The 24,472-nt window shown below is 39.0% G+C and overlaps 4 protein-coding genes across 6 annotated transcripts; 2 read left to right on the forward strand and 2 right to left on the reverse strand.

The window, feature by feature from the left end:
• Positions 1–4,582: 4,582 nt before the first annotated feature.
• LOC6498170 (BUB3-interacting and GLEBS motif-containing protein ZNF207) lies at positions 4,583–10,867 on the reverse strand. The gene is made up of 7 exons (XM_001962190.4): positions 10,670–10,867; positions 10,188–10,495; positions 9,870–10,131; positions 9,270–9,702; positions 7,634–8,011; positions 4,888–5,020; positions 4,583–4,834 (listed from the first exon to the last, which is right to left on the reverse strand). Exons 1-7 carry the CDS (start codon positions 10,708–10,710, stop codon positions 4,695–4,697), a joined length of 1,695 nt encoding a protein of 564 aa, XP_001962226.3. The 5' UTR covers positions 10,711–10,867; the 3' UTR covers positions 4,583–4,694.
• Positions 10,868–11,024: 157 nt separating this feature from the next.
• Positions 11,025–11,606, forward strand: LOC6497369 (U6 snRNA-associated Sm-like protein LSm7). Its single transcript, XM_001962189.4, has 2 exons — positions 11,025–11,142; positions 11,195–11,606. The coding sequence occupies exons 1-2, from the start codon at positions 11,128–11,130 to the stop codon at positions 11,510–11,512; spliced, it is 333 nt and encodes a 110-aa protein (XP_001962225.1). The 5' UTR covers positions 11,025–11,127; the 3' UTR covers positions 11,513–11,606.
• A 93-nt stretch (positions 11,607–11,699) lies between these two features.
• On the reverse strand, positions 11,700–15,028 carry LOC6498169 (chitin deacetylase 1). The gene is made up of 4 exons (XM_001962188.4): positions 14,687–15,028; positions 12,639–13,416; positions 12,063–12,585; positions 11,700–11,995 (listed from the first exon to the last, which is right to left on the reverse strand). The coding sequence occupies exons 1-4, from the start codon at positions 14,886–14,888 to the stop codon at positions 11,717–11,719; spliced, it is 1,782 nt and encodes a 593-aa protein (XP_001962224.2). The 5' UTR covers positions 14,889–15,028; the 3' UTR covers positions 11,700–11,716.
• A 974-nt stretch (positions 15,029–16,002) lies between these two features.
• LOC6497370 (protein PALS2) lies at positions 16,003–24,470 on the forward strand. Of its 3 annotated transcripts, XM_001962187.4 has the most exons (10): positions 16,005–16,452; positions 16,874–16,971; positions 21,318–21,470; positions 21,582–22,079; positions 22,495–22,593; positions 22,661–22,822; positions 22,878–23,088; positions 23,148–23,479; positions 23,541–23,615; positions 23,779–24,470. In XM_001962187.4, the coding sequence occupies exons 1-10, from the start codon at positions 16,347–16,349 to the stop codon at positions 23,953–23,955; spliced, it is 1,911 nt and encodes a 636-aa protein (XP_001962223.1). In that variant the 5' UTR covers positions 16,005–16,346; the 3' UTR covers positions 23,956–24,470. The 3 variants fall into 3 exon arrangements, with proteins under 3 accessions (XP_032307459.1, XP_001962223.1, XP_014761673.1); XM_032451568.2 differs by lacking the exon at positions 23,541–23,615 and having other exon boundaries at positions 16,003–16,452; XM_014906187.3 differs by lacking the exons at positions 16,005–16,452; positions 16,874–16,971 and adding an exon at positions 19,389–19,437.
• The last annotated feature ends 2 nt before the right edge of the window (positions 24,471–24,472 follow it).

Here is a 24,472-nt window from a genome sequence, read left to right on the forward strand (position 1 = left end):
GGGACACAATTGCCGATCGATATATTTCCCATTTATTTCGTTGTAACACCCAATCGCCATCTGTATCTTTTTGAATATCCATCCGATTCTTGAGTGGTTGTGGTTTCTAAAAGGGTTATAAAGCGGGATACATTGATCTTTCCTTTTCATAATTTAATAATTTTGACTTTAATAATTTTGACAAATAAAACTCTCATTTAAATATTTTTGGTTTGATTTATTAAAATTTCAATAAATTAATTTCAAAAGAATAGAGAACAATTAAAACATTAAACTAGAAATATTATCATTATGCATTTTTGTTTTTGGTAATTGTAATTTTAGGTTTCTTTTTTGTTTTAGTTTAAGGAATTTAAACAATTGCTTATATAAGTTGTTTGTATACTTTTTTTTTTTTTTTTTTTTTTTGAGTTTTGGTAAAAACATTTTACGTACAAGAATGCTAAATATATTTTCGTTTTTGTAAGTTTTGACTTCCTGGGGTTTGCGCTCCATTTACATTACAACATTAAAAATGATTTAACATAGGAAAAATTCTTGTAGTTTTTCTTTTTTTTGATTTTATGCTTTTGCACTAAATATAGTAATAGGCATTAGCTAAGTATTTGTGTGATTATTTTTGTTGAACGAACAGAAATGAATTAGGAAAAACAATTTGTTATATTCCGTAAGCTTTAGTTAATAAGTAAATGCAACAGAAATGGATTAAAGCTTATGAAAAATATAAAAAGGTAAACATTTATATTAATTCAAAGATTAATTAATCAAAAAATGTATAGAATTAACTTTGGTCGAAAGCTTTAAAGATCTTTGGCAAATTAAATTCTCATGGGGTTTTTCTTTTTATCCATTCTTCGTTCAAAAAGTTTTTGATCTTCAAAATACTTTCCCAAACAAATCTATTATAGTTGCAACTAAGAAAGCATTATTAAAGTATTGAGGGTATATATTGGAAAATGATTAAACCAACACTGAACCAAAATGTGTTCTCTTTCGAATCCAAAGTTTCTAATCATTTTTTTTTTCGGATGCTCTGAGAATGATGTGGTGATCGTGGTCGATGTGGTTGGTGGTGAAGCCCTCTGCCTCCGGATTGTGTGGATTGTACAGGTCGCTTAATAATGCTCTTATGTTATGCGAATCGGTCTGATATCAAGTAGCTATATTTTTGGGTAGTTGGTGTTATGCATGTGAAAATAACAATTGTGTGTGGGTGTGTTTGGTTGTGCAAGACAAGGACCGAAAAGTCCAACAGTTTACTTAAATAACTGTGATGTACCATCGTCTCAGAGTTACAATATACTGGCGTATCAGTATATATCCTGACTATACTCCGGTACATCGCCTGCGTCCGGTTTGAAACTTGTATGTAAATTACTGGTGGTCAGGAAATCGAAAAGGCATACTCTTCACCCAGGGCATGCAAAACGTAATCCAAAGATAGACATATATACCACTTATAGATATAGAAATAGATATATTGTAGAAGGGGGATATATAAGTCGGACGCAGGGGACTCTTCGCTCAGCAAAATTAATGTGACACGCTTTCGACTGGAGTCAGCAGAATCTGTTGTGTGTTGGGTTTTGGGGTATTAGTCTTATAAAGTCTGCAACTTATCCATCTACTCGCGTGTCGCCCAGCGCAAAGACAGACAGATTGGGTGGTCTTCAAATCTTAAAATCTTACATTTTGTTCTCAAACACCTAAGGCCCAAAAAATTGTTAACCAAACTTGTATCTCGATGTACTCTTTTTCAAACGAACGCGTGCATTGCATGAAAAGAATTTGATCCATTGATATTAAAAATTAATTTAAACTGATATTAAAATAATGAAAAACCACCACCGAAAAATAATTTACTAAATTTGCACTACATTTGCGAAATGCAAACCTAAAAAGGTACATCATTTATTTAATAAAATAAGTAAAAAAAAACAATATTTATTCTAAAAACTCACAAAATTTTGATAACTAAAATAAATTAAATACATAATAATCAATTAAATCAATAGGTTATAATCAGGCACCCTTAATTATTTTATCTTTTCGAAATCAAAGGCATGTGACATTTATGTGTGAAAGCAAATTCTACAAAAATGAAATGCGGCCATCAAATATTTACAAAGTCGTCGCAATACAATTACCAGAGAGATAGATAGAGAGTATTATTTATATTCTACGGATACGATTATTAAAGACTGTGTGTACAGATGCGATTTTAGTCAGGGAGTGTGTGATTCTTAACGAGTTATGCCACCGTATCTCGGAGATTGTCTGTCTTGCATTGAGGTACTCTCGTCTGAAGCACGCCGTTCTAACACCGTAGGACTATCTAACCGGGACCAAACGAAATCGGATATGGCCGGCGATATCCCGATGACGGTGCGGCGAATTTGCCAGACCCAAAAGTCCAACATCAATTTTGCGCTAAACTAGCCCAACTTGTAGGATTTGTTAGATACCGTTTGGGTAGTTTTTCACTTGTCATTGCTTATGTTTTATGTTACACGATATAGTTACAGTATACAGTAATAAATGTATTGTTTATTATTATATATAAAGGGTAGATAGTAAAATGGTTCAGTTACAAATAGGTATACTCAAACAGGGTGAGTGTGTTAGTGTGTTTGGGGTGGTGGTGGGTGGTGCTCTCCAGGAAACTGGGTGCTAGATGCTGGATCAACTAACCTAGACTATAATTGAGAGGTTCTAATAGTATTCGAAGATCTTGGGTTCAAGGGAAACCATTTCAATCATGCTGATCCCCAAAAAAAACAAAAAGAGTAAAAGACTAGGACTTCTTACCAACTGCAAATCATCTACTTACATATGCTATCTAAAAACGTAACTATTGGTTCAACAAAAGCCTGAGGGCGCCTCTTTAATTGGTGATGGAGTACACGAGTATTATCTATTGGTTTGTTAAGCGAATCAGTTCAGAAAACTATTCGACTAATGACTAAGCTAAAAACTGCTGGGAATTATTGGAAGAACTCTACGTTAACAACAAAAACCCATTATTTTCTAACATGTGAAGTGGTTTTATTTTAACTAGATGTCTCCTACAGGTAATGTTCTATACTCTATAGATCGATTCAGGGGACAGGGGATGAGGATATATATTTTGTAATTGTTTGTAGTTTATGTTGTTTTTTAGTACCAACCATACCATAACCAAATGACTTAGGATAGATAGTATTTTATAGGCATACAATAATAAATATAAAAGAAAAAGAAATTGAATGTAGATACCTGCTCTGATCTGTAGTCTCGCGTTGATACACAAACACCGAATATACATTGTACACAAATATATATAAGGATGGACCAAAGGAACAGAAACGATACAAAAGAATATTGAATATTTGTTGGCATTGATAATATATATGTATAAATATATATTGCATTTTTAAATTTTTAAATATACTATGCATAGAAAGAGAGAACTTACTTTTTGATCAACCAGAACTGATCGCGAAGGTCTATGCAACATGGGGGCCTGATCTCAAGACTTGTGAGTTTTGTGTGCTTCGGATAACAATATGGACAGCAAGGACAGTAAGGATCAAAACTATAAATTACGCACGAATAACACAAAAACATTACAAATATGCTGCTTATGGCGATTGTCAACATACCCAGATCTTTGAGCTGTTCAGGTTTTCTTTTTGGTATTGGCATTTCTTTTTTTGTTTTTATGTGATTTTTGTTGTCAAAGATTTTCTTTCAGTTTTCATTTCTTTTTGAAGGAGGAGACATAATCAAATAACATGTGAGTGTGTGTAGGTGTGTGTTAAGTGGGTGCTGGGTATGTTTATAATATATACTCACTAAATGAAACAAAAAAACACAAAAAAAAGAAGGAACAGTTTGTATAGATTAAGTGTCAACCATTAATTTGCTGATTATACAGATATATAGATATACAGATAGAGGATAGAGATCTACACAGCACATCAAAATAGCTTCAGATGGATAATGTTAGTAGTGTGTGTGTGTGTGTCTCTGCGCAGTGTGTTATATTGGGTTATAGAAAGAGCACAAATCAGATATATATATTATATACATAATATATATCCAAAGAGATGTGAAGGTTTGCACGCACATTGACAAATTCGGATTAGGGGAAACTAAACAGTTTGGTTTTGGAACAAAAGCTAAGATGAAGTGCAATCGAATGAAATACATATGTACTATATATACACATATATACCGCATTCACTGATTTAACAGGCATGGTGTGTGTGTTGTTCTTGTGTTGTGGTGTTGCTGTTGTGGGCGTTTGGCGTTGGCGTGAGCTTGGGCGTAGGTGTGGTGTGTCTCAAAAAACTGTCATACATTGAAAAAGAACTTGACTTTTGTTTGGAGTTTTTAAAAACAACTTGCTTGCTGGGTGCACTGTTGGCTTGGGGCTTTTGTCAGTTGGCTGCTTGCTTTTTTTTTTGCCGATTTAAGCTTGATCCTTGCCTGCACGTCCCTCACTCGTGAAAAAGCAGCGGCAGCTGCAGCGGCAGACTCAAGAGTGGCGCTTGCGTCGGTATTCCGGCTGTTGGCCTTGAAAAGGGCCGTTGAGGATGCGGTTGCAGGTGAGTGGCTGGCTGGACTGCTGCTGCTGCTGCCGCTGCTGCTGCAGCTGCCACTGCGGCTGAAACCGGTGGCGTTTGCAACAAGCCCGGCGCTGCCGGCAAACATCATCTGAATCGTGGCTGCATCATCTGCAGCATGTTCGGATGACCCGGCAGCATTACTCCCATTCCGTGCATGGGCATGGCTCCAGCGGGTAGAGTGCCAGGTAGCCCTGGCAGACCTATTGCTTGCATTGGCAGTAAACCTATGAAAATAACATTAATAGTATATTTTTTTAATGAAAAATTATTCACTTACCTGCCGGAACGCCGGGCAGTCCAGGGGCAGCGGCTGCCCTCAGCATGTTCCCTCCAATAAGCGCTCCATGGGGTCCGATGGCGACTGCGGGTCTCAGCATCGGCTGCATCAGTTGCATGGGCTGCATCGGCATCTGGAGTGGCGGATCGGATGTGGAGAGAAAGATATAGAAGAGCGTGGAATTGAGATCGGATTAATTCTCGTGGTGGTAGCTTTTCTTGGTCTATATTAAAGCCATTGTACACAAAATTAGCTAAGTTTGTTATTAATTATGTTTGTTTTTGGTTTTTTTTTTCATTTAAAATATTAATAAGTTGGTTTTTGCGTACTTATTCAATAGATGGATAAGAGGTGTGTGTGTGTGTTTGTGTGTATTTTTGGTTTGATTTGTTGTGGGTGGAAAACGTTTGTTTATAATTATAATTTTATTTTTTTTGTTTTTTTGTTGCATCGCATTACAAATGTATGATAGAGCAGAGACAAGAATATAAAGTAGAATATGGAGTAGAGCGGTAAGAGACAACATCTTCTCTTTAAACCACGGCAAAAACAATATTATTTTTTTATTCGTAAAATAAATAATTTGTTGATTTAAAAAGAAAAGTACTTACAATTCGGAAACTGAACTGACGACGACGATGGTGTTGTGGAAGGTGTGAGGGAATTGCATTGCATTTCAAACCCACTAAAGGTTTCGTATCTTAATTGAGTTGCATATCAATTTCAAATTGGAGCAACATTAACAAATTAATCGTATTCGCACTTAAGAGAAATTAATAGTAAAATGATTTACTAACCGGAGGCACAGAGTCGAGTTCAAGTTCCAATATCTTTCAGTTAGAAGTTAGTTTCAAAAACTTGGCTAAGAGTGAGTTTTGAGTTTTGTGAAGGATGGATCGATGGTTGGATGGATTGTGGGTTTTAGAGCATGGCTGTGGCAAGCTTGGCGGTTGGAAATGAAAAAAAAAATAATAATAGTGTGTCCAACCGATAGCCCTCTACCTTGAAAAAGCAAATATGTACTGCGCAATTGACCGGATGAGGTGAGTGTTAGTATGAGGAAGGTTATGAAGGGCAAGATCTGTGTATTAAGACACATGAGGAGGGATGCATGACTCGAAGAACATAAAACACTGATATGATAGTACAATTTACAGATCAAATAACATTTAGATATTATGCTTATGGTAATAGTTTTAGTTCTTTTTTTTTTTTTTGGTGGAGTTCTCGAGATAATAGAGATAGATAGAATAGAGATATAGAGAGAGAGACATATCAATGCGGTGTGTTGTCTTACTTAACTCGTGTGTATATTTTGTGGATATGAATTAATCAATCAACCAATCAATCAATCAATCAATCATCAATCAATCAATTAAACCAACCAACGCAGCAACCATTACGACAAATTCAAAGTAATTGATGTATTTTTTTCTTTGTTTTTTTTTTTGGTAATAGAAATTATTGAAATGTACTTACATGGCTTGCAAAATAGTTAAAACTCACGACTTTTCTCTCATTCTCATTAATACTGATACTGATTGTTTTTTTTTTTTTTTTACTTGCAAGGCAGTACGTACTAGGAACTTTCTTGGGGGGAATATGGGTATTATCATATGGATTATATACGCATGGATGTGACAGTTGAGAGAGATAGGAGAGTAGGTACTTGCTTAGACTACATAATTACTTGCATAAGTACGACTAAGTAAAATGATTATTGAGTTTTTTGGCTTTTACTTATCTTTTTGCATTTCGCACTTTTTCATATCGCAGGTGTAATTGTTAATTTTTCTTGTACTTTTTTTTTCTAGGGTAACGGGGGGATATAAGTGATAAGGTTGTTCTCGGATGGTGAAGAGGATCGGGTAGATAATAAACTTTTTTTTTTTGTATAAAAACAATACATACTGTAACACTGTTCGGGGACCCTGCAACTCTCATTTGCTTATCAACACTGAACTTCTGCACTGTACTGCAATTGTAATGGTAACTTTAACATATTTTTTTGATTTGTTTTTAGATTTAAGAAGCTTAAAAAATTTCTCAAGGTATTGTAATAGTGTAAGATTAATTAGTAGAAGCAGTTGAAATCATTTGCCCATTTTGTAATGTGTTTGAAAAGATCAGAAACTAAAGCATAAATGATCAGAGAGTTTCTGGATGATCGTTATAGGGAAGAAATTTTTGAAAAATAGCACTTTTTAATTACAAAATCGTGTTAGCCACATAATAAAAAAAAAAGCTTTGAGCTTTAGACCTTTGTAGTTTACAGCTTTGGTGATCAGTTTTTACAAATGAGAGGTTTCAAACACATTAGGAAGGTCCTTGCAAACGATTCCAACTGCAGAAAATTAGGATTAGTTTTGCGAGTGTAGGGTGGGACTAGCTTGGCTTAAGCCCGGATTTAGTATTGGTATGGGGGACCCCGTTGAAGCTTGGCTAAATACTGCCACTAGAGGACAATTGGCATGATCTGCAGTGATGCTATGATGATGGCGAAGCTCTAAACTAAATCATCTCATGGGGTTAACCCACTAAAATATACTGACGTTGGCTATTTAGCACCACCCCTGGGGCAACAAGATCGGTTGGTTCTCTTGCCATTATTTCATTCTTAAATTGAGACTCTCAGGCACTTTGGGATTCGATTCGATTCGATTTGTTAGGTCAAGATGGTTTTGTTTTTTTTTTCTCGGTTGGTTGTTGGCATTGCTTGCGCAGCATCACAGGATTAGAGACTTACCATGCCGACGGCTGCGGCAGCTGCAGCCGCTGCCGCAGCGCCAGGATTTGCCGGCTGGCGAACGGCCTGAAAACGCTGGATCATCACCGCCCGGTTCAGTTCCTCCAGTTGCTTCGCCTGCTGATGCTGTGCCGCTTGTTGCGCTGCCTGTTGCTGCTGCTGATGTTGCTGCACTGCCTGCGCCTGCTGCTGATGCACTGCCTGGGCCTGTTGATGCTGCGCCGCCTGTTGCTGGGCTGCCACAGCCTGGGCCACATGAGCCGCCTGCACCTGCGCCTGGACCACGGCCTGGGCCTGGGCCTGAGCTTGCGCGTGGGCGTGGGCATGCGCCTGGGCCTGTGCCACCTGAGCCTGAGCCACGGCCACTAGAGCGGCGGTCTGCAAAAGAATTTTTGGAATCGATTGTAAACATCTAGCGTTCCACTGGGTGGGGGAAGTAAATACTGTATGATAGTTTCTTCAAAAAGTTTCCATTCTTAAAGAATTCTCGACTTTTCTGGAGTTTGTTTTTAATTAAATTAAAAAGACATGGGACAGTCATGCCCTATTTTTAGAACAATGTATAAAATTAAATTAAAACGACAAACAAAATGAGATTATTGTCGTTCAGAAACCTCAATTTAAGTCAACCCTCTAACTAGTTGAAAGTGAAATAAAATATATTCACAAATTCTTGGCCAATTTTATTCGATTAACAATTTTAAACAATTTAAAAGCGTAACTAAAAATTAAATTGCTTAGGAAAGTCTAAGATCTCCAGCTAATTACAATTAAAATCATAAGTAATTAGATCATAAGTCTTAAAAGAAATTTTTTAAACAAATATCTAAGCTTTTTAAAAGATTAATTGACTTTTTTATTCTCTAAAAATAATTACTTTAATTCAAAATTAAACCTTTTTTAAACCACACTTTATGGTGACTCTCTAAATGCAAACTCAAAAAACGGAAGATATGGTCCCCATTTATAAAATTGTTATTTAGGAATTAAGGCTGTGTGGGACCAAGAATGTGTAAAGTTTCCCCACTGGCCGATTTTTGCGAATTCTTTATGGATGTTCTGTAGCTTTTTCAGAAAAGCACCTCTATTGGTTAAAGTGAAAACCGCCGTTTCGTTTTTTTTTTTTGTTGCCATTAATTTTTTTTTTCTTTTGTTTAATTAAAAAATTATACAGACATATATCATACTATATGCTAAAAAAGTGATTTCTTTTCTTGTAATTAATTCCATTTTGTTAATTATATAATATTTTCTGTTTGTTTCTCGTACGACGTAGTCAGTTTGAACGTAATTTTGCGTCATTTTTTGTTTACCAGAAAATAAACAAAAAATATAGACGCATTTATAACAAATATCCGTGAACGTTAAAAAATTGTCCAGTTAAGGTAAAATGGAATTCTTTAAGAATGCAAAATGCAAACGGATTTGAGTCAGAGCAGTGTTTTATTTTTAAATTTGTTTTTTTTTCGTTTAGAAATTGGGCAAATTGTCTTTTTTACAAGTCCGATTTCAGTCAGAGTAGTTCTTGTTGGCTGCTTTTCGCATCTCAAAGTCATGTCAGCGTCTTTAAGTCGTTTCTGTCGCGGTCTGCTCATTTATATTGACTATGGTTTCTATAACTATGATAAGAACTCACTTCCTGGGCCTTCGAAATGGCTGTAGACACGGCAATCGCGTTTGCGGACGCCATACCGCTGCTGTTGCTGCTGCCCGTCGGTGAGATCCCCGCTAACGATGGTGGCGGTGGAGTCGCAGGCATGGATGCTGAGGAGCCACCGTTATTGCTCGGGCTCTTGCTCTTCTGGGAATTCGCGATGGCAGAGACGGCAGCCGCTAAGCGCAGCTGATATTTGGGTTGCCGGGCGCGCAGCTCTTCCAGACTCGCATCATCTGTCGGGTGCATAATTTTTGTCGTTACAGCGGCCGCTGGAGCACCGGGTGCTCCGCCTGGCGGAACTGGAGGACGACCCTGTTGCGGTGGTTGCTGGGCATCTGGCGGGCCACTTGGTGGTGCGCCAGGTACGCCACCAGCATGGTTGGTGGTGGGCGGAGCACTTATGGTTGCATTACTACATGGGGGAATAAAAAATCAATGCTTAGTGAAGAACAAAAGGGTCTGTGGCCTTGAAAGATGTCCCCTCCTCCCAAGGATCTTTCTTTCAAGGCCGATTCGAAGGGAGAAACTATATTTTCACAATCTACAATATATAGTTCACTCCCTTGGTGCAATGCCCACCTGTAAGCTGGAAATGTAGGCTTCTGCTGGGCCATGGCCGCGGCGTGGTGGTGATGCGCTGCCGCTGCTGCCGCCGCTGCTGAGGTGGTGGCCATGGCGGCCGGAAAAAGTGGTCGTGGCGGCATCATATGCGGCATCATTGGCACCGGATACGGAGGCAGTGGCGGCATATGCGGCATCATTCCCATGCCGTACTGTCCCAGCATATGCGGTGGCATCAAATTAGGCGGCATCATCATGGGGGGCGGCACGTTCATCGTGTCTGAAAAGGAATTATACGTAAAGGGCATTCTTTGGCATCTACCAAAGACCACTCACAGTCGACTTTCTTCTTGGCCACCGGCTCATCGTCATCCGAATCGGACTTGCCGCCGTTCTTCTGCTTCTCGTGATCCCTGAGGTCCTCCGCGGGGATGCCATCCATTCCAAAGATCTCGATCTCAATGTTTGAGCGGTTTGGCAGGGAGTTGGGTACCTTGTCAACAGTCTCCTTGTGGACCTGCATACAGTGAATGGACAGTCCCGGGCCGGTGTACAACTTCTTGTGGCAGATGTGGCACTTGAAGTGCTTCGCCTTCTGGTGCTGCACAAGGATCTTCTCATCGTCGAACTCACGGTTGCAGTACCTAGTAGGGAGTTAAGGAAAATGCCAAGACACAAATGTATATATTTTGCCCCCCCGATTCCCATTATATAAATTTGGGTGTATGTGTAGATACAAATTTTCTCGTTTGCCTCCCAGGCAGCGGCACATGCCGTGAGGGAAAAAAAACTTTGCTCATTGTTTTTGAAAAGGATACCAGCACCAGGGCTTTGAGGCCTTCTTCTTCTTGCGTCCCATAGCTTCAAGTTTATTTTAAAACACTTTAATTTACTAAAACGCTCGATTAATTGGTACAAAATTGCAAATTTTTGTACTGAAAAAATGTTCTGCAACGTGAGCGTCGTGAGAAAACAAAATGGAGTGTAAGTCACGACCAGGGATGAAAGATCGTGCAATCGAAGTTACATGCCGCGATATCGATATTGTTTTACAAAAAATAATGAAATAAAGTAAGCTAAAATAAACAAATTAGAAGTATTAATGCAATTATATAAACCTAAAAAGAATAAACCTTGTTTGCTGAGCTTATCTGTTTAAAAAAATAAACTATTTTATCTAAAACTAAATTACCTTTGAAAAGTGTCACCTCTAATGAAACCATCGATAGATTTTTGCTCAGCGCTGCCGGCATTTAACAAAAAAAAATAAAGTAGAATGGCAGATAAAAAGGTAATTTGTTTATTAAATTAATAAATTAGCCAAAATTAAACTCCATTTTTAGATTGGCGGCAACAACGATGGCAAGGAGAAGCGCCGCAAGGAGTCCATTCTGGACCTCTCCAAGTATCTCGAGAAACAGATACGCGTCAAATTCGCGGGCGGCCGCGAGGCATCCGGCATTCTGAAAGGATACGATGCTTTGCTAAACCTCGTCCTGGATAACACAGTGGAGTATCTCCGCGACTCAGATGAACCCTACAAGCTCACCGAAGATTCCACCAGAAGTCTAGGACTGGTTGTGTGTCGAGGCACAGCTTTGGTGCTCATTTGTCCACAGGATGGAGTGGAGAGCATCGCCAACCCGTTCATAACGCAATAAGAGCTTAGCGGGATTAGATCCAGGTCTAGACTAAGTACAAAGCAATTGTGGAATTCGGTTTAAATATATTTAGCGGAGACATGTATATAAATTATTCTTAAGTCTAGTTACACTACATTTTTCAGCACTCAAAGGACATAACACGAATAGATGTCTAATTGTCTTGTCCATCGAGGGTATTCTAAATTATCCTGTGCTATCACCTTAGTCCAAACCGAACTCATTTCGTATCCAGGGATACTGGGCAGGACACTCCATGCACGTGTAAAAGTAGCGGTCCTCTTGAAGTACACGACTCCGTACCTTGCACACATTAGGAAGGCTACACACTCTTTCATGGGGATCCAGATCCTTGGGCTTGCAGTGCCAGGACTCGAACTGATGCAGCTGGTTGCTGGGCGTGGGATGACGCATCCACTCAATGGCTTGCTGGTTTGTTACAAAGTGAACATCCGGCAGTTTCTGCAGGTCGTCAAGGAATTTCTTAAAAATCAAGAAACCATATTAAATAAATTCTTAAAAATTATAGGAAACTTGATTGTTGTCTCACCAGGAATGCATTAAGATAATCTATCTTTTTAAACCATGTGGAATGGAAGTACAACCCAAATGGAGCTCGATTGCTCAAGTAGTGCCTCTTGAAGTTGTGGGTCAGCATCCTGTACACGTCCTCCCCGTTGAAGTGCGGCGGGCAGCTGTCCACCATGCCACACATATAGTCACCTGCCTCCAACTGGTTCATCACCAACTCCCAGATGCCAGGATAACTTCTCGACGGGCAGTTCTGGTTCATTCCAGTGCAACTGTGGGGCATCTTGTAGTCCAGGGTATATGGCCAAAGAGGTGGGTTAGAGTGAGGAGCCACCATGGAGGCATCGTAAACGAATCCAAACTCCTTCATCATGAGGAACTGGCGATTCCAACCGACTCGAAGGAAAGGAACACGCATTCCACGGATCTCCTCCATTCTTACTCCGGCAAACTTATTGATGATGTTGGCCTGGCCCACCATCTCATCAAACCAGTCTTCGATCGTCGCGTTCTTGGACCACCACATCTCTGGACCACGATGGCTACAATGATCAATATTAACTTGTATTCCTAGAACTATATTCAAATAACTTACGTAACTGAGTGCACTGCAATCTCGTGACCATCATTCCATAGCTTCTGGACGTACTGGTAATTGGTAAACGGATGTGAGACATAGAATGTTCCTTTGATGGGACATCCATTCGGGTTTCTTCGATTCTGGGTAAACAAGACCTTGGAGAACAACTCCCAATTATCGTGATTGATGGCATCATCGAAGGTCAGCAGAATCATCTGGGGGACACTCTGCGCTGGAACATTTCCGGGTATCTGAGTGCCGTCTTTCGAGCAGAAACAGTGCGGCAACTGGCAGTTTCTCGGATCACAGGCTCCAGCCGCATTAGGATCGTGCTCCACATCGCACCAACCTTCATCTGAGCCATCGGGACAGTCCACGGATCCGTCGCAGAAGTACTCCTGCGGCAGGCAGGTGCCATCGGCACACCCCAACTGATACTCATCTGCACAGTCGGCCATTTCCAGAAGAGGTTTGGGAGCCGGAGTTTCCGCGCTTACATCGCAATTATCCACATTAGCCTTAAAGTCACAGATCTGGCGCACCACATCGAACAGAAGACCCTCGGAGCACTTGAACTCGAACACCTCGCCGTCGAGACATAGGAAATACTTGGCACACTCACTATTCGTCCAGATCTTGTGCACCGGCCTGTTGGGATTCCGATAGAAACGTGCATCTTGCATGCAATTCGCTGGTGTTGCTGCTGCTGCTGCTGCTGCTCCAGTCACCGATCCGGAGGTCGAGCGTCGGTGGCGAGTGAAGTTAGTGCCGCTGCTGATTATTCCATCATTGTCTGCAAAGCAGGCACACATAAACTGGGTGTGAGAGAGCCGTATGTGTAATTAACAAGGAGACTAATTAACGCGTTGACCCAAATAGGAACCGCTCACGTCAACCCAAAATTAGCCATTGACTGCCGGTTGCAGCAATATACAAGTATATCTATTTTTTTTGCTTACTGGATACCCAATCACGCACAAAAATTGCGGCACGGGCGTTGTGCCAATGGGGGAGTAGGTGAAATAGTCGATACTTAATCCCACGTTATCCACTTGAATTGCTTTGAAAACCCCCCAAAAAAATATCTCAAATTTGCCCTTATAAAAATGATATTTCAAGGAAAAGTTGAAAATTTGAAAGGCCAAGATTTCAGTGGTTCGATTATAGTTTTTAGAAAAGCCTTCAGATGGAAACTAGTCACGAAATGTTAAGATTATCCCAGGAAACGCAATACCATTGTGAGATACATTATATTTGTTAATATTTCAAAGCAAATGGGTTATAATAATGGTTATTTTTCGAAAAGTTTATAGATGGTTCGATGTGGGACATAATATCTTATGTTCTTATACATTTTTGGCAAAAAACAAAACGGAAAACATCATTCATAACCCACCTAGAAATAGAAAAGAGACCCCACCAACTCGTATCTACGCCCTCTACGGCCTATGTGCCACATTGTGGCGGATAAACGAAATGCGTTTGCATCATGTTTTTTGGATTGGCAGCAATGGCCCGGAGCCGTGCCGCACCAGATCGTAACTCAGGCGATTGGGCAAGAGACGCGTGTTGGCCAAATGCAAGATGCGATCTCGAGATATGGCTATAACAGATAGTCCGCATGCGGCTAGTCTCTATGTATCTCAATCATCATCTCGGTTTGTATCTGTGCGAGTGTATCTGTATCTGGACAGCAGCTGAGGTGGTGCAGCGTTTAGAAAGTAAATTTATCATCTCGAGAGCGGGTCAGGAAAATTTCAGCAACTGTCATTGTGGGGTTCAATGCACACTCTTTTTTTTTTTTTTTTCTTTTCGGGGCGGGCGCCGCGACACAAACGCAACCCGACCACTTTGGCCCCCAGTTGAATCTCCCCACTTGGCTACGTTATATAACAGATCGACAACTTTCACACCCAATGCGCGCGCATGCGCATGCCAAAAAATAAATTCGTGGTGGACCTGGCCGGAACGGATTGGAGGCGGAGACGGACCCGGGGCGCAGGCGGAGGCGGAGCACGCACCCAATCAATAGCCAAGTTGACAAATAAAATTGGAGAAATTACCAATGCCCCGAGCATCCAACGATGATATAGACATAATCACAACCATTAGGATGCTGGCCAAGAGTATTTGTGGATTCAAAACGAAATTTCGCACTGATAACCGCCGGCGGCGTCGTCGTCGCTGGGCGGAAGCCACGACCTTGACTGTGAAACCCGTTTGCCAATTTAAATTTTCCCCCGGGCTAAGCATTTTCTGCCTCATTTCCAGTTTATCGTTTGTTGGTTTTCAAAGTTATGTGTTTCACCGATTTGTTTCTCAACGTGTATTTGGGAAAACTAAGTCGGGTTTTTGGTTGAGGAAAACCGCAATCTTGTACCGCACGGAACCGAAGTCGAATTGTGACTGAAGTTTGGCCAGATGCAGGCCTGGTATTATATATTTGGCCATTTCTCTTACAGGTGGCTAGAGGAGACTGTTTTTTAGAGAAAGCTCTTCGCCGTGGGTGCAATATTTTGATTTAATTTAAAGAGCCAGCAAGAGAGGATCCAGTTAAGCACGTAATTTACTTTGCCATCAAATTAAATAATTCATAATTTATTTATGGATTCATTTCATAACGGACTATAAAAATGTTTGAAAGGTGATTTGTCTTTTGTTTCCTAAAAATAAAACATAGTAAGAGTATTTAGAGTAAATAATAGCAGTCTATGTGTTTCAAAAATGTCTTGAAATGTATTTAGTTAAAATATTACGATCTTGAAATGTTGTATATGTCTGATAAATGGAATAAAACAAGAAACTATTTTCTCATTGCAAAAAGAACAAAGTATAGCCAAAAAACTTCAAATAATTTTAAAATTTAGGAATATACATAGTTCTTTTTGAACATAAAAATCAGAAACGACGGTTTAAAAGGAGCTGCCAACTTGCTTAAAATGTATCTTTGTATCTACAGTAACATAAGAGAAAGCTTTATCTGGCCAATAATAAATATCGATAACAAAAGTATCTGATAGTTGGCGGATCTAAGTTTTAACCGAAAATAAAATGTACTTATATGAACTTTTTAATAGAAAACTATTTAATATTATTTATCCGCTCTATTTCATTTTAAAATATAAATATAACATTTAAGAAATTTAAAAATTGTAAATTTTGTAGTGGGGTATAAATCATTTCTTTAACTGTAAACAAAATTTTTTCAATAAAACGGAATACGAAATTGTATCCTTTATTTTAGGAGAAATTGTTACTTAAACATATATTATTTTATCCTTTTCTTCAGGAAAGATATTTATAGGGTTAATTTGAAACGAAACATAAAAGCTTCTCCAATTGGAAGCTTTTATTCTGTGGGGAGCATGAAACTATGGCGTTTCTCACTTGGAGAATCTCTCGCGCCGCTGACGGTTGTTTCTTCGCTCGTAGAGTGGCTCTTTTTTCGCATTCTTCCGCTCGCTGGTTGTTGTTTTTGTTGTTTTCGTATGGTTCCGTGTGTTTATACTAATAACAACAAGTGATTATAACTCGAAGCCAATTTTTTGTGTGCACAAACATATGGCCAAAACATAAAGGTTTCCTTTTTTTTGCCTTTGGCCTTGGTGTTACGTTACAGGTCATTGTTTTTCGGCCAACTCCCAGTGTCTGTTTGGGAGTTTCGGCCACTTCTTCATCAACCCCTTTCCGGCCACCCCTTGCTCCTCCTGTTTTGGCGCCAGGATGGTGCGTTGGAGCGCTAGGTCGCGTCGGGCTGCCCGTCAGGATAAAGTTGAGCTCTTGGCCAGCAACAATAAAGTGAATGGCGAGGAGGATACGTCTGATAATGGTAACTGTCAAGGCGGTTTTTTAGAAATTTTATGAAGGATTCTCATAAGTTTATGGTGCAAATATTGCAATCAAAGCTATAAATAAAGTAATAATAGACACACAAGTTAGTAATACTGGGTATTCCGAGTACTTCTTCTGTTTTTTGTGTTCTTAAGAAACCTGTTTATCTTAAAAAGACATCATTATACTAAGAATAGGTCAAAAAACATTATAAAGAAATGAAAGATACTGACAATTTTTAGACTTTCCTACCTTAAAACCCCCTTAATAAACCTCTAAGAACGTCCATGAAACTCGTAACAGTACATTAAGCTGCCAAAACGATTGTCATTTAGTCTGTTTTTTCGATTGGTTTTTTACGACTTCTCTCTTATCTCAAACACTTTTCTCTTTTTGCCTGTTTATTTTTTTTTCTAAAGCCGCCTTTCGTAACTCAACGGATTTGTCTGACCATGATGAGATTTTCCTCAAGGGCCTACTACGGAGTAATCCCGCCACACCCCACAAGGAACTGATGGTAAGTAGACCAGAACATATAGTAAAGATGCAAAAAATATATCGAGTACAATTTCTGACCCACTTATTTGCACTCGAGCATCTGCTCAATAAGAAAATTGTTCATATATGTATTGTAATTTTTCCACATTTTCCATTCACACTCTCGCACCTACACAGTCGCAATCTTTGTTTACTTTATTGATGGCATTGCATGCTGATTTTCGGTTTAGATAGAATTTTCCTGGTTTAGGGTGATGGGGTGTGTGTGTGTGTGAGAGTGTGTGCTTTCTTTATTACATCATTTTCCTTGGGCCAGATTTTCCAAACGCAAAAAAAAATCCTATACCCCACTCATACGCCAAACCCTTCCATCTTGGGGAAAAATAATAGCGAATGATTTTGTCGGCTATGTTGGCTCATAGCCACTTCAATTGCTTTCCATCTCTTTTGTCTTTTATGGCAATTATTATAGCCCATTAACACTTGCTTTTTTTGCACTAAACTTGACCCCTATTGTCTTACCAAGGCAGATGAGTTGGCCTTAATGCAGAGATGGGGAGAGATTTCATTAGATCATCATGATATAATAAAAGAAGAGACTTGGCCCGAAATGTTTACTTGGCTTTAACGCCTCTTTCGAGTTTTATTGGGAACAGAAAGTCTGCATAATTGTTTGTAACTTAATCAAATAGTATGTAAATATTTGTGGTTATTAGGCGGCAAACACGCGAGAAAACTATAAAAACAATGAGGGAATTTTTGGCGAATAATAAGTCTAGGGGAACTCTTGATGCTCTTCAAACAAAAATATTTAATATTTCTTGACTGTGTATAAAGTCTGCTCTCTAATAAGCCAACTCTCAACTTATTTAAGCCTTAAATAAGGCATTGCAGAAAACAAAACAAGCTAAAACTCCGTAACTCTGTAATGGAAAACGACATCGCGTGACGGCGATAATTAGAATCCAACATTTTCCAACATTTTCCTTGGCAGGAGGGCCTTTCGATGGGTTTTTTGTGCTGCGGTCTGTGGCCGTTGAGAAAGGCAGTGAAAGTAATTAAACCCACAAGTCACGAGATAAGAAAATATGAAATGTCACTTACATTTTCCACCGTCAAGTTTTTCTTTCGTCACCGCTCCTTTGGACACTCCCCCTCCGATTTTATGTAGATTACATAAAATAAGCCAAAAGCCGTGTCAACTCTTTTGGGCATCAACGCCCCAAAGAAGTGGTGTGTCGTGGTACGAATGAATACCTGTGTGAATAAGAAAACCGGTTTATTGTTAACAATTTTTACCAGAGTAAATATAAATAACACATGCCAGAGTCGAATGCTTTTTTTTTATGCTGCCTGAGTTGGAAAACGATGCACAAAAAGCGCTTAACTTGTTGGCCTACTAATGCAGCTGCGGTTGGTAGAGAGTGGACATTGGCCTAAAGAGAGAGAGAGTGGCTAAAAGCTTTGGGCAGAGCATAACAGAGAGAAGAGCGGCTTTAAGCCAAGATTCTGTTAAAAGACATCAAACATCTTGGAAATTAACATATTTTTTAGGTATTAAACATAAATTGAGTTACATTATTAATAAAATGTAGTCACGAGCCTCTAAAAGTCTGCTCTTGATAAGGCTCTTGATATTTATTACTCATACGCTCCGTAAGCCAAAGTTCTTGCTAAGATAGATTGTGAAAAACTATAAATTCTTGTAATTTTAATAGCTTTTAGGTATAGATTCTAGACTATAGAATGTAAATAATTCTAAAACCCAAAGCCAGACAAAAATCTTCAAAATAAATTTTGATTACAAGGGGTTCGGACGTTTTTCCGAAACATCATTTCATCAATTTTAAAAGTATAATCCAATCAATATGAACTGTGGCCTATCTCTGATCAAGAAAATATTACTACACAAAACTTCTTATTAAAATTGTCAAATCTTCACAATACTTCATACTTCAGTGCGTTTCATGACCTCTAAAGTGTAGTTTCTTCAAACCAAGAGTCAACCTAATGAACCAGAACTTAAACTAAATGCAAATTTTACTTAAAAAATATATTATACCTAGCAAGAGAGACAATAAATTCTTTAAAATATTAAAAAGAATTATTTATTTTAAAAAGAATATTTAGATACATATTTTTAATAATTAACATAAACCAGCAATAATTACAAACCCAGCATAATGTACCCACATTAAAACCTCCTTTTCATTAACATTCTCTTAACAGTAAGAGAGCAAGCCGCTGTTAAGTTAAGTTTAGCATTTAAGCCACTGTTAAATGTGTACAGTTGTAACTGGTCTCGTGCTGAGCTTTTTCCCCCTGCACACACACACACACACCGACACACGGCAAGTCGGCGAGCGAGAGTGGAAGGTAGAGTGAGCGAGATAGCACAACAGCTAGCCCTAACTCGCTCACTAACTCTCGCTGCTGGCTTTCAGATACTTGTGAGTCAGTTCAGATACTTTCGAGCAGTGCTAAGGTGAGGTTGGCCATTCCGGTTTCAAAACGCGCGTTTCGGTTTTTTCGATTGACTGAGCATTAAGTGTCTAGGTGTGTGTGTGAGTGTGTGTGTGAGCGTGGCTTAAACGGGGCGGCATATGCAACAGTTAGTTGAGTCTCTCCCTGGCTCTCTCCCCAGCGTTTTCGTTTGCTCTCTGCAAACGCTTCTTCAAATTTAAATCAAATAATATTACCAATAAAAAGTGTTAACTTGGCAGATCAATAATTTAGTGGAAAAGGAAAAACTGGAACAGTTATTATTGTGTTGTGTTACTGCCTTGGTTACCTCGATACGAAAGCTTTACGGGAGCTTCAATTGATGACGTAGTCGCCGAGAACCGTTTTAACCCCACATTGTGTAACCTGGCCAACACAGTCTTGGCCATGTTTTGGCATTTCCCAAAAACCCAAAACTCCACACTACGAAACTCGAAGCAACTCTCAAACCCCAAAACAAATTGAAAAAAAAAAATAACAAAAAAAAAAAAGAGAGGCTCTCCAGCTTACGCTCTTGGCTTGAACCGCTCGCGAACGGTTTGGGAGTGGCTCCAAAAAAAAAAAAAAAATAACAAAAAAAATGTATAAAAATTAAGCAAAAGACAAATGGCCAAATAGATAAAGTAATTAAAGAATGTAATAAGCTTGCAAAAGGCCATTAAAATGCATAACTTGATATTATAATTTGGACATATTTTTCGGTTTATTTCATAAACCAAATTTAGCCTTCGCACGTCTCTTAAAAATTGAAATAAAAAGAAACAGATTCCATTGTTGTTTACGTATTTGTGCGTCTAATTAACGGTTGGCTTAATTAGTAAACACCTGTTGTGGCATTCAAGAGATACATTATTTTTGAGATACATCCACTTGACGTCGTCATGAAGAAGACACCTTATTTTTGTTGAGTGGAGGTGAAAGCCCTATGTTTAAAAGTATCAATAACAGAATTGTGGGTGTGTGAGACAAATGGGTGGGGATTACCAACACATTTTATTTTTTTAGCCTTCTAGGGCTTCCACAAACGGTTTTCACACGGAAATTGTATCTATCTTGAAGAAAAGAGGGAAAGAACAGAAAGGAAATTGTATCTTTCGATTGGATATATAATCTAAAAAAAAGGGGTTGAGCTTAAATCAGGAATATATTTCATTATAATTAGTTGGTAGTTAGTTAGTTACTTAGTAAATAAATGCAAGTTTCTCCGCATTCTTTTACAATCTCAACAAATAGACCATTTTCCCAGAACAACATTACTATAATTAATGCATTTTCTTTACCTTTCGCTTATCAAAATTCTCTAGAGATAGTATTTCTCATTAATTTCCAGAGACTAGATAGTAAAAGAATGGAAAAAAGCCATTTCCACCCACATCCAAATACACATAAATAAATATTGCATGAGTTGTTGACTCACAGATGACTTTCCCAGGCGTGGGCGGAAAACCCGGAGAGAGGAGAGATTCCAAATAATTGCAAAAGCAACAAAAGATTCCGGAAGATGAAATTATGTAGCAATTAAAGCAGAAAATTCACTTTTCTACCGACCCAAATCCAAATGGCAAGCGACCTAATTTTTGACCTAAGACTCCAAGTATTTCCTTGTCTCTGTGGCAAGAATACAATAGAGCAGAGTTCACTTTGGGGTTAAATGGGGGAAACTGAGAGCCAAAAGGGAGGAGGCTGACCAAAAAAAAAAAAACCATAAAAAGAAGCTTCAATTAACGCACTCACTTACTCAATTAAATGAAAAAGACTTGACCTAGGGCAGGCACGCCCCAGACAAAATCCAGAATTTAATTAGATGTACATGACCAGCTCTTCATTTTCGCATATTTTTTTAATGATTATTCTTCATTTTAGTTGAATCCAACAGAACCGCAGCCGGTGCCTCTGTTCCTGCCCGCTCATCTGAATAATAAACCGATCTGTGACGATATTATAAGAAAGTTTTCACCCTCGAGGCGTCTAGAGTCGCGGGAATTAGCCAAGCTTCTCGCCCAACCACATTTTCGAGTAAGTATATAAGGGGCTTCCTGTCCTCTGCACTTCAATAAATTCTTTAGCCCTTTTGTTTATTTATTTCCATTCTATGCCAATTATGCTGATCTTTCATTTAAATTTCAGGCCCTTTTGCGTGCCCATGATGAGATAGGAGCCCTCTACGAACAACGACTGAAAGCTGCCGGCGGATCCACCTCCAAACTCGAGATCGCCAGCCAACGCCAATCGGGCGGCTATCTGTACACGGACGACATTCTCAACAGCAAGATGCCAGTGGAGACCATCAAGATGGTCGGCCTGCGCCGAGATCCTAGCAAACCCCTAGGACTAACAGTGGAACTGGACGAGTACAAGCAACTGGTGGTGGCCAGAATTCTGGCCGGAGGTGTCATCGACAAGCAGAATATGCTTCATGTGGGCGATGTTATCCTGGAAGTGAATGGCACTCCAGTACGATCACCCGATGAGCTCCAGGTGGAGGTGTCCCGGGCCAAGGAGAATCTAACTCTGAAGATTGGACCCAATGTGGATGAGGAGATCAAGAATGGTCGATATACTGTGAGTGGGGGTCAGGTAAAACAGAATGGCATCGCGGGTCTCGAAACGGGAAAGAAACTAACGGTAAGTTTGATGTTTGCTTGATTTTTGGTTAGAAGAATTCTTCCAAGAGATGGCTGCTTGCTTGCATGTTTTTATTATTAGCCAGGAAATGTTTTATTTTTAATAAATTTTACCTAAAAAGTTAGTTCTTTATTGCATAATATACTTCTATTTTTGTTTTTATTTCCAAGATTTTCTGTCGAAAAAAGTTAATAAGACCTTAAACGACTTAAATTAAAACTCTATTTTAAAGTCTTTTAGTTTTTAAATGCTTTTAGAATTAAAAACAAATTCTAATTCATTCAATATTAGTCAATCTTAGACCAAAATCCCTTAAAATTCTTGAATCAATTGCAACTAAGTAAGTAAATCTTGGCCTAGCTATCAAAATTAATCTTTATTTTATAAAAATAATTACATTTTTTATAATTAATAGTGTTATATGCGTGCCCTGTTCACATACAATCCCTCCGAGGACTCTCTCCTGCCATGCAGGGATATTGGCTTACCCTTCAAATCGGGAGACATTTTGCAAGTAAGTTTTAAAATTTTATAAAATATAATATCATTTTTTTTAATTAAATCCTTTATCTTAATTCAAGATTATCAATGTCAAAGATCCCAACTGGTGGCAGGCCAAGAACATAACTGCCGAATCGGACAAAATTGGTCTAATCCCTTCCCAGGAACTCGAGGAGAGACGCAAAGCTTTTGTGGCACCTGAAGCCGATTATGTTCACAAAATTGGCATCTGTGGCACGAGGGTGAGTCCCTAATCTCCACCTCAACTCCTTAATCTAACCATAATCATAATTTTAGATCTCAAAGAGGAAACGAAAGACCATGTACCGATCGGTGGCCAATTGCGAGTTCGACAAGGCGGAACTATTGCTCTACGAGGAGGTCACCCGAATGCCACCTTTCCGCAGGAAAACTCTGGTTCTTATTGGCGTTTCCGGTGTCGGAAGAAGGACCCTTAAAACGCGTCTAATTAACAGCGATGTGGACAAGTTTGGAGCTGTCATTCCACGTAAGATATAAAAGCCTCTATTTCTTTGAATTTCTTCTAAAAAAAATGTATTATTTCAGATACCAGTCGCCCGAAACGCGCCTTGGAGGAGAATGGTGTCAGCTATTGGTTCATGGACCGGGAGGAAATGGAGGAGGCCGTCAAACAGAACGAATTCCTGGAGTATGGCGAACACAATGGTAACCTCTATGGCACACATTTGCAGTCCATCAAGGATGTGATCAATAGCGGACGAATGTGCATCCTGGACTGTGCACCCAATGCCCTGAAGATCCTGCACAACAGCCAGGAATTGATGCCATTTGTTATATTTATAGCAGCTCCCGGCATGGATCAGCTCAAGACCATCTATGCCGATCGTAGAGCCACTGGCTCCAATAGAAATCTCTCTGTATGTTTTAGTTAAACCCTTTAGATTAGACACTCCTTTAATCCGAGCACGTATTCCACAGTTTGATCGTCAAAGTTCCATAAGATTCAGCTCAAGACGCGCCCGTACGCTCGAGTCCCTAGCATCGCTCTATGAGGTAACATTATAAGCCTTAAGATTGGAAAAAAATATGTCCTAAAAGCTTCAAATATCACGCATCTGCTTCGTGCACTTAGGCCACCTTAGTAGCCATTTTAGACCTCTGCCTGAATACCCAGACATTGCTTAACACATTCGATTTGTATCGTTATTCCCAACAGGATGACGACCTGATTGCCACCGTCGAGGAGAGCAGCTTCGTCCAGCGGAAGTACGAGAAATACTTCGACATGGTCATCGTGAATGAGGACTTCGATGAGACCTTCCGGCAGGTGGTGGAGACCCTCGACCAAATGAGCCACGAGGAGCAGTGGGTGCCCGTTAACTGGATCTACTAAATACGAGACACTTTCTACAAAAATCTAACCTTAAACCATTGCAATTTTTGCCTTGTTGCGTATAGAAAAAATATTCAAAATGTATCTTTGCCTAACATCACTCTTAAAAATTACATTTCGCAAGCAATCGAAGTGAAAAATCAATATGAAGAATAAGAAATGTTAAATCTATTATTTTCATTATTCATTTTGAATATCTTATTTGTATATATGCAATTTTTTGTATATTTTAAATACGCCCTCCGTTTATGATCCAATTTTCCTAAGTCTAAGCCTAATTTTACGAAACGAATTCGTCCATTTTACAATACAAAACTTTTTATGTTTTTATTTATAAAACAAATTATTTTGAATGAACTATTTTTTAACGAATCTCCTCAGTACAATCCTTTCTGCCAATATTTCATCTAGATTTTAGATTTGTTTGAATAAAATGTATAAGTTTAACGAACTAGTTAAATATTGAATGTGGAGTAAAACAAATAAAATACGAAAATAAATTTGGCTCAAAGAAATC

Source organism: Drosophila ananassae, chromosome 3R, assembly GCF_017639315.1.
Source record: "Drosophila ananassae strain 14024-0371.13 chromosome 3R, ASM1763931v2, whole genome shotgun sequence".
Classification (NCBI taxonomy): domain Eukaryota; kingdom Metazoa; phylum Arthropoda; class Insecta; order Diptera; family Drosophilidae; genus Drosophila; species Drosophila ananassae.